The sequence below is a fragment of the Humulus lupulus genome, chromosome 7, assembly GCF_963169125.1.
Source record: "Humulus lupulus chromosome 7, drHumLupu1.1, whole genome shotgun sequence".
In the NCBI taxonomy this organism is placed as follows: domain Eukaryota; kingdom Viridiplantae; phylum Streptophyta; class Magnoliopsida; order Rosales; family Cannabaceae; genus Humulus; species Humulus lupulus.
The window spans coordinates 140,854,519-140,865,297 of record NC_084799.1 but is presented as its reverse complement, the minus strand read 5'-3'; the positions used below and the strand labels follow the sequence as shown (position 1 = coordinate 140,865,297).

Here is a 10,779-nt window from a genome sequence, read left to right as displayed (position 1 = left end):
AAATTGAATGAATTTTGTCAAAAAAATCACTTACCATCTCCCTTGTACGTATGCACAAATCATGGGTCCACTGACAAAGCCATGTTTGCTGATTCCGTCACAGTCAATGATGAAGCATTTCGTGTTCCTGCAACATTTAACACGAAGAAGGAAGCTATGAACGACGTTGCAAGGATTGCATATGGATTCCTCTCTGTTGAGAAAGCCAACTTTCAGCCATCAGGATTTAATGGAGGTACTCACTTTTAAATATATAAAGGGTCAAATATATTTTTTCTTTAAACAATTATTACGTTTTTCATATTATTTACTTCTCAACCCTAATGTTTAAATCCAACTTTATTAAACTAAGGGTCATCATCAAGTTCCCATGGTAGTAGGTCTCCTTACACATCTTTTGAAAAAGACGTGTCATGGAAAAATATCTAGCAAGAGCGTCTCCAAAAAATGAATTGGAGCTTGCCAAGATATTATACAAAAAAATCTAGCCCAGATCATTGTCCTACATTTATCTCACATGTGGAGGTAGAAGGTAGAATATTTGAAGAAGTGGAAGAGTGCTCCAAAAAACTGGCTGAGAGGAGTGTCGCCAAGGCAGTGTGCAATGCCTTGACTTGATTTTTTTACTATTCTATATATAATTAGTTTTTAAGTACACAAAACTTTATTAATGTTATTCGAACAAGTATAATTTTAAGTTGGTGCTACACCACTTTTAATAGTGTGGTTATTATTAACTATATTTCAATATGTTTATAATGTTCGTACTATGCAGGTGAGTGACAATCTCTATTGTAACTATTAGATAATTTGTAAAATATTAAATGTTATTTCTAACGGTACTGTAGTAGTTACTATTTACATATTTTTTTCTTAATGATATTTACTTCTTAACCTCATTTGTTGGTTATCCGTGTGATCCTACTATTTCACCTTTTTAGAATGTATGATAGTTCCATGAAGCAATCATATTAATGAAGCTAAAAAATTAAAATAATAATATTAAGAGTTTTGTATTTAAATTTTTTTTTTGTGAAAAAATTGCACGTGTACAATGGACACTTCTTAAAATACCTAAACAATGATTAAACGATTTTTTTTTGGGTTGTACCAGACACGATATATGTACTTTTAAGGTGTACCAGTTGTGGGAAAAACACATAAATGGTAACATTCCATAAAAGTATGACCTGTCCCATTTACATTGGTAGTGGCCCATTTATGTTTGTCGCCTACCCTAATGTTGGGTGATGAGGTGGGGCCCACGACCCAAGACCACTGCGTATGCGTATGGTGGGATCCACTGCCCTAGCACCTTCTCTTCTGATTGGTTCTTGCTCTGCCTCCGATCTCACTCCTAATCACAATCCCAATCCCACTATAGAAAAATAAAATCATGGCCCCACCAAATCGGCTTAGCTCATTCAAGGGGCAACGCCTCCTTCCTTCTCATTGGTCCTTGCAACAGGTTACAAATAAGATTGCATAAACTTCTAAATTATAGTAAAACAATTATATAATTGTTAATTTCAACCATAATACCATCATAGGCAAAATATAATCAGTGATTGAATATATAATTAAGCATAAATATTTAATAACTATTTGGCAATAAATATATCATTTAATTTATTGAAAATGTGACTAATTTTTTTTTAAAATTAGAATATATCAAAATTTTAGCCGTTATAAAATAAATTTCAATTATTAGTAGTGAATAATAAGGACCACAACAGTTAATAATTATTTTTATTAAAACTTGTTATGAATGTATCTAAAAATAAAATGTTAGTTCAGATTGTCATGTCAATGAATGGGGACAAAATATTTTACACTATACTTAGTTTGGTGGTTCTTATATTTGGTGGGTCCACAGAAATCAATGGACTGTCATGCCACCTAATTTACTATTGAAACTATTGGCAGAATAGTATGTGAACAGTACTTCCTATGTCGTGGCCTTACATTTTGAGGGTCCACATAATTTAATGTGGCATGGCATGGACACATTTTACTATTGAAAGTATGGGTCAAATAGTATGTGAATAATACTTGGTGACTAATAAAAATCAGACTACACGAAATGAACACCTATATAATGGATAGTTGGTATAGTGCATTTATTGGTTAGAGATTTATGCATAAACCACCAAGAAGACAACTTTCCCCCTTGAAATTAATTATGTCGTCTGGAGAATGTGGTACTTCAAACAGTGCATGCCTGATGCATTGCGGGAGCCCGGGATCGTCAAGGATGAAGGTTTTATTAATCTCGACTAAATTCAAACGTGTGTTCTGTTAAGTGTGTTAATTGTTCTAATTGCACTACTCTTAAGGATAAGTTGTATGAAGAGAGGAGGCTGAGGAATAAGACCTATAGACTTTCTAAGCAAGAAACCTCCTATTTGATTTGTCAGATTTGATCTACAAATTAACAAAGACAAGCAATCTTGCAAATGAGCACATGAAAGGTATTGAAACGGTGGTCGAGAATATGAACAATCAATTGAGTATGGCCGGGTGTTTGAACTTGGACAATGTTGATTGATCCGACAACTATTACCAGACAATGAAGCCCACACCAACCCATTTTCACTATGTTAAGTATTTTTAATTTGTATTTATTGGAGTCTTAACTCAGATAACCTTACTTGGTCTCTTAGTTTATTTAGGGTTTCAATATGTTGTGGTTGAATTAAAAAACCATGTAGTATGAATATTAAATGATTGTGTGTACTTGTACGAAAATGTCATTGTGACAAACTTTGTGGTGATGTGGTTAGTTTTTATATTTTAGTAAACATTGACTATTTTACATTATGAACTATGTTGAATGGATTTATTGTTTTAACTATTGTAAGTCAGAAAAAACCACTAGTCCACAACTGAAAGTTTAACAAATTAAATCAAGTAACAACCAAAATTAGAGGATAAACATACATGGTAAAATAATGGTCAATTGTTTAATAAAATATTTTCATTAAAAACATATATTTCAGGTGGCCCAAAACATCAATTGGGCCTCGTTAAAAAAGGTGTACACTTTATTCAACATTAAATATCCCAATAAATATGTCTACCTAATAACTTGCTTGGATAAAAACTTGTATCCCCCAACTTTAAAATTTAACCAACATCACATTTTGTGGTCACAATTAAATAGAATATAACAAAATCTGGAGGATATGCCAAGTTCACCTTTAAAAGTTTCAGTGCACGAATCTCCTTGAACAAGGTGAGCATAATTTTTATTTTTATTCTCCTCAATCAAACTAAATTTATGGTGACACTATTTTAATTTGAGTATGTCTCTATTTTATGTGGAAACCAAATAAGGACTATAATTAAAGTAATAGAAACTAACCATATTTTTAACGAGCAATTTCATGACTCAAAGTTTTTACACATGCACATATGTAACTTTCAAGGTTGTCATAAACAATCACTTAGTTTAGATGTCAAATTGTATGTCAAATTTTTATTTAGTTAAAAAAAATCGTTTTATTATTAATTTAAATTCTTTTTTATTTTCAAAGGAAACTTGTGTTAAGTCTATTAATGACCACATTCCCTCATCATTAGAAAATTTTTCCAATATATTGACTAGCTCATATTACTGGGCCTATTGTTTAATTTCCTCTACATCAATGGAAGGCCCAAATAAATCTTACACTTGAAAATGCATTGGCCTTTATTATTTACGTTCACATTTCCTTTAATTTGGGTATGTCTCCCATTTTCTATGGGAACCAAATAAGGAAAAATTATAATAATAGGAATTTTCTTCTATTTTGAAAATCCAATTTCACATTTGTGCCATGTTTTTACACACCTTTGCAATATCAAGTTTTTCACTAATAACGACTGAGTTTACAGGTCAAATTGTATGTATAATGGGCAATGAAAAACATACAAAAACTCTATTCATAATATATTGCCTAAAACTTTGTTTTTCTTTTCCAGATTTAACTTAAATATGGTCGAGGTAGGAAGTTTGCAAGAAACATCAAATTGGGAAAACATACTACAATCTTTGGGGATTGAGAAACTCGCAAATGATATTGAGACGGAGGATGTCCAGGGAAAGGTTTTGGAGTCCCTTGAAGAGTGGGAGGATTTTTATTACACATGCACTTTGTGGGTAGGCTTGAGCGTCCGCAAAGCAGATGTACGGAAAAAAACTGGGAACATCACCATAAGAAAATGGGTATGTTCAAAAGAAGGTTTTCGCAAACACATGGAAATTGACAAGGCCGGTGGGAGCAAACAAGAAACATCTATTACTAGGACAGGTTGCCAAGATAGTTTTCGAGTCGTAATGATGGACGATGAGGGTCTGTGGATTTGCAAGGAATTCCAACCTCTGCCAACCATGACAAGGCAGCATTAGATGAGTTGCGATTTCTGAGATCAAACCGTTCCATGTCAGAATCCCTAGTTGCTCAAGTGAGGTCAATGAACCAAGTTGGGATAAGAACTTCACACATCATCTCCCACTTGGCAATGCAGTCTGGTGGGTACGAAAGGATGCCTTACCAGCTATGAGACGTTTACAACAAGGTTGCCCACGTCAAAAGGAAAGAGAAAAAATGTACAGATTCAGATGGTGCTTTGGGATATTTGGATTGTCTGTCAAAGAGGGATCCAAATTTCTTCATTCAATATCAATGTGACGTGGAGAACAGATTGGGGAACCTATTCTAGGCGGACGGATATTCTCGACAGGATTTTGTCGCATTCGGTAAGGTTATTGGATTTGACATAACATATATGACAAACAAATATAATAAACCAGTGAAAATTATTTTGTGCGTCAATCATCATTTCAAGACTTGCATATTTGGAATGGCACTGCTTAACTCTGAGGATGGCAAACTTACTTTTGGTTGCTTGACAAATTTATGGAATGCCGCAATCATGTAACACCAAAATTTGTGGTGACAGATGGAGATGGAGCTATCAAAAATGTTGTCTTGAAGTACTTCCCAAATGCAACTCATCGGTTGTGTGCGTGGCACCTGTGTACCAATGCTTTAAAAATTTCAAAAGACTCCCGATTCTTACAAGGATTTCAAGATGTCATGTACAACTATTACACAATAGAGGAATTCATGCAGAAATGGGGGGAATTAATACACAATTTTGACCTCCATTCTAGCCAATGGTGCACCAACACTTATCACAGTCGTCGTTCATGGGCAGAGACATACCTAAGAGGGAAATTTGTCGCTGGAATGTGGACCAACCAAAGATGTGAGTCCATGAATTCAAGTATTAAAAAATTCCTACATGCAAGTTATAGTCTCCGTGAATTCGTTACCTCGATTAACATTTCTATGACAAAGTTGAGGCACATCGAGAGAGAAGATGATTACAATAGTCGACACAGTAGTCCTCCAATACCAGGTCCCAAAAATGCTCTTAAGACGTACCATGAGCGGTGTGCCAAATTATACACTAGAAATATGTACTATAAAGTGGCTGATCAAATCAAAGCGGAACATGCGTACTTTGTCAACAATTGTGAAGACAATGGTGAATCATTCTCCTACAGTTTGTCAAAGTTCCAACACGAGGATAGAGTGTACAACGTTCATTACCACCCACAAGAGGAGACATTCACCTGTCACTGCTTGCTTTTTGAGACAGACGGCTATCCGTGTAGACATATTTGGGCTGTAATGAAATACCGTCATATGAAGATAGTACCAGAGTCTCTCCTGCTGAAAGGGTGGAGTAAGAATGCAAAAGCAGACCTCCCACTCGAACTAAAGCAACACTCCACAGAAAAGCAATAGTTATTTGAAATGGCTAGGCATGCATCCCTCACTTTGGATACAAACTTGTTGAGCTATTACACTTCCAAAGTCTGAGAAATCTTACACCAAAGTGAAACAAGAAGTGGCAACACTAACTGCAATGTTCAAGGATGCAGTTCCATTGGAATCAAACACCAGTAACAACGACTCAGGACAATATCAAACCTATCAAGAAAATGAAAACATTACCAGGGACCCAACACCTTGTAGAGCTAAGGGATCCGCCTATGCAAGAAACAATAGGGACAATGTTTCGATAGATATGTCGGATGGAGCCGTTAAAATTAAAAGGAAGGGTTCGAACTGTTATTCTGCAGACCACAATCGAAGAACATGCCCTTAGCTGATTGGTCTACCACTTCCTCACAGTCAACAACCCTCACCAAGTAAGAGAGCTTAGCATTCGGTTAAATTCGACGAATCTAGATGACCATTGAACTTTATGACAAAATGATAGTGCAAAATGACTAAGTGTCTATTTTCGTAGGCTTTCTGTCCTACTTAACAATTAGAGTATTTTGTAATGGTTTAGGTTGCTGAATTAGTATAACAATTGCATTAATGTAAGTGAATTCAAATTGTAGCTAAATAGTAGATTTGTTTGAATGGTAAAAAATTATTGATTATGACAATTCAATCATATTTGTAATGTTTTAAAAAAGTAGATTAATGATAATCAAATGACCAATCCTAAATATACGTTCCTTTTTTAGTGACGCTTCACTCTAATTGATAAAATTGGATAACGAATTGACTGTAATCGTCTTCTTCTCTTTCTCTTCATTATATACCATGCATATCACTATTATTGAAATTTCATTAATTGTACATTAAAGAGTAAATTAGTAAAAATGGTCATCTTCACAATTAAAATGAAGGATTACAAAATCTGAAATAATTACACTTACTTAATCATATCGTGTAGATTTGAGCCGACTATCTATACTTATGAGATTTTAATAGTAAGTAACTTTGTTAGCTTTTTTAATTGATTGCTTAAAGTATATATGATTGTCACCAAATAGGCATAAAATCATTCAAACCATGTTTAAAGCATAATATTAATATGAATTAGGTAATTAATTAGGATAACAAAAACATTTTCATTGTTATTGCAACTCACCAACTTTGTTTATTACTATTACAAATTTACCAATATTATTTTATTAAGTAAACTAATAATATTGTTATATTTATCGTTAATTAGGAAAAAAAAGTGTTAATTAGTTTTGATTTTAGCAGTTCTCATTTTTTTACTAACTTTTGAATACAATATTCAATACTATGTCCTCTAATATATTAATTGATGACTACTTTGTCTGCTGGTAACATAACAAAAGGGGAAATATATTAAATAACATATCTTCATTACAAAAATTTATCTTAGATGCCCCATTCATAACTTTGGGCCTAATAAAAAAAATCCAAATTTTAAAGTTTATTTCACTGTACTAGACCATTTTCGTTTGGGCCGTGCTCATGGACTTGGACTGACCCATCTACCTGTGTTAAATAGTATGTGTTGCGAAATCATAAACAATGTGCAAAAGAGTAAGAACAATGTACTAAATCTACAGTCAATGTAAAAAAACAACAAATATGTTATGTAGCTACAAATTACCAAAAGACCAAAAGTTCAAGATGTGTAATTACTAGAAAACCACCTACAACGTGTAACTATTCACATTAAATATTATAAAACCGGTTATATCCGGTGGCTTGCATAGTTGCATTAATTGTGCGATGGGAAAAACTACACTATTTAGCCTCACTTTTTATCAGAAATAGTGTTACAATATCAATCCAATAGTAGTACCAATTGGGGCCCCCTTTGACTATTTTCTGATTGAACCGTTCTGTGAACGGAATATAATCCAAAGCCATATATATATATATACTAGGTAAAAGCAACGTGCAATGCACGTTTGCTTAGTTTTAGAGTTGTAAACATTGTGTATAATTTTAATAATAATTGGTTCACTATTTTAAAAAAATAAATTAATATATATATAATAGAATGAAGTATAATTCTATAGTATATATAAATATTTATATCTATAATCTCTACATATATGACATCTAAACACAACGTTGACATATATATATTTACATGGCTATATAACATATATATAAAATACAATAATATTTAAAAAGAAATTAATAATAGAAATAAAAAAAGAATAAAAAAAGTCATAGTGTAGAGGGTAGTATACACGCATTAACTATTTTTAGCTTATAATGTATCTCACAACGTCCTTTGGTGAATTTGATGAAGAAAAAGAGCTTCAATCACTTGATAAAAAATAAACTATCAAAAAAATTTATAAGATAAAAAAAATGATATGTATGCATTATTATTTTTAAATAAATATGATTTAATTATTTAAAATATCTTATAAATATTCTATTTTAATTAATTAATTAATTTTTGTTTACGTTTATATTTGTTCTAATTTTTGAATTTGGGCGTGACAACAAAATATTATATATTATATGTTTAATATAATTTTAAGTTTAAGTTTAATTAAATTTTATTTAAGTTATTAAATATATGATTTTATTATTTTTAAATAATTATTATTCTAAAATATCTAAAAAAATATTATATTTTAATTTTTTTAATTATTTATATATTTAAGTTTAAGTCATATTTATAAAATTAACAAAAAAATAAAATAAAAAATGATTAAAACCGAAAATTTTCGTTATGTATATACCTTTTATATAGAAGAGATATAAATTAATGCCAGCACCACCAAGTTTGATGTAGAAATTACAGTAAATTAAGGCCGCGTTTCGAGGAATGTCAGCATACTTAGTCAGTAAACTAATAGATTTTTGTTAAACAAATAGTTACTTGCCACATTAGGATAGGCACACGAAAACAGACTCATGGTATAGTCATATTAAGAAATCATGTGACAATTTTATACCATATTTTGCAATTATAGACGACTATCTTATTTGTTTTCTATGCATTTTTTTAACAAATAATTGGCAACTAACTTGCTTTAAGGATTGTTAAATTTCGTCTTTGCTTGCATCACATAAGTCTGACCTTTAATGAGAAACATGCACATAATTTGCGCAACAATCGTGTTCACAAGAATATACAGGAAGATTCAAAGAGTTCCCCACTTCAAAATTATCTGATTAATTTATTACTTTTTCCAGCTATATGTAGGTTTAAAATAATAGAATTTTATTCCAAGGTACTATTGTATAATAATGAAGGTAAAGGCTGGTTCCGTTGATATTTGGAAGATATGTATTACTGAAACCAAGATGAGATCATGTGCCTGGCGCATTAGGTATAAGATCCCTATCATGATAGTTCTAGGTGCATCTAAATTGGACCAGAGAATCAATTTTGATAATATATTAAGGCCATTAATATTATAATTATAATTGTTGTTCTTCATCTAATATTTACTGTTTAAACTAATCCAATTCAAGATCCCTATACCGAAAGATATCATACTCGAGAGAAAGAAAGAAAAACTAATCAATAAAGGACCCATACCTCATTAAAAAGTCATATATCTTAGCTGGCATTTACACGTACAATTATTTACTAATAAAATATGATACAAACACACACAATTATATAAAGAGTAATGAGATGTGCATTCAAAATATATATTTAAATATTATACATAATGTTATAGTACTGTTTTTTAAAATAAAATTTCAGTTTTGATAAATGTGATTGGTTGAGCTAAAATATCAACTAACTGTGTGTAATATTTATGTACTTATATATATATTAATATTTAATGATTACGTCAATATTTTGATAATTAAGTATATTTTAGCTACTAAATCATTATTGAACATATATAATTAATTTAATTATTATCTCAAAAAGTTTAATAAGTATCAATTAATAACTAGTAACTTGATAGTATAGTATTTATTTAACATATTTTATTTTCTTATAAAAAACATCAATTTAGATTTATCTTATTTTTAAAAAAATTACTATAATTTTTAATTAGTTTCAAAAATTAAAATTTCTAATTAAAATGTTCTATAGGATTTTTTTTAAAATTAAAAATTCATATATATAGGGAGATTTTTAAGTAGGGGCATCCCTATATGAGGGTATTCTATTTTCGCCGAGTAGATAAATTATAACAAATTTTTTTTATATGATGGTGTATATTATAACTATAGCACACATTCCACTATTTTTTGAGAAATTCTAAATAATTTACGGTGCCAAAGTCTGTTTTTTCAGTTGCGCGCGAATAAATAAACAATCAAACAAGCACTGATTGTTTGAACTTTGTTTTCGACACATAAATTATCCAGAATTTCTCAAAAATTGAAGGTGTAACGTCCCAAATTTGCTAATAAGACTTAGTGCCTTAATTAGTGAGTCAGGAGGGCATAATTGGGCTTCTATGTGTTAATATGATTTAATTGTGATTATGTGAATTATATGAGTTACATTGTGATATGACTAGATATTTATGTTTAGGTGTATTAAATATGCATGTGGGCGCGTTTTCATTAAGAAAAATATTTTTGTAATTTTGACTCATTGAGGATATAACTGTAATTATATGTGTTATATGATTCAGACCACATTATTATGTGTATATATAGTTGTGATATTCGACTTGAGTCGACCCTTTGGAGCAATTTGGCAAAAAAATCACAACGAGGAATTATATCTAGCTCGGGGTGAGCCAGTGGGTATTTATGTAATATTGCGTATGTTGAGAATTATTGGAGGAAATATTAATATTTGGAGGATTAGTAAATCAATTGGGAATTTAAGGTGTTAATTGAGGTTTAGTGGCAAAATGACCAATTTTCCCTTGGGGATGCTTTGAATATGATTATAGAGTGAGGGTATTATGGTCTTTTGACTTGTTTGGTTGAGGTGTTGGCTGAGTTAGGCAGCTCACGATTTTGGAGCATTGTCACTTTGTTTTTTGGGTTGTCTTCTCAA

General features: G+C 31.2%; 1 protein-coding gene across 1 annotated transcript; it reads left to right on the top strand.

The window, feature by feature from the left end:
• Nucleotides 1–4,901: 4,901 nt before the first annotated feature.
• On the top strand, nucleotides 4,902–5,798 carry LOC133792242 (protein FAR1-RELATED SEQUENCE 5-like). The gene has a single exon (XM_062230149.1). The coding sequence runs from the start codon at nucleotides 4,902–4,904 to the stop codon at nucleotides 5,796–5,798; it is 897 nt and encodes a 298-aa protein (XP_062086133.1).
• Nucleotides 5,799–10,779: the final 4,981 nt, after the last annotated feature.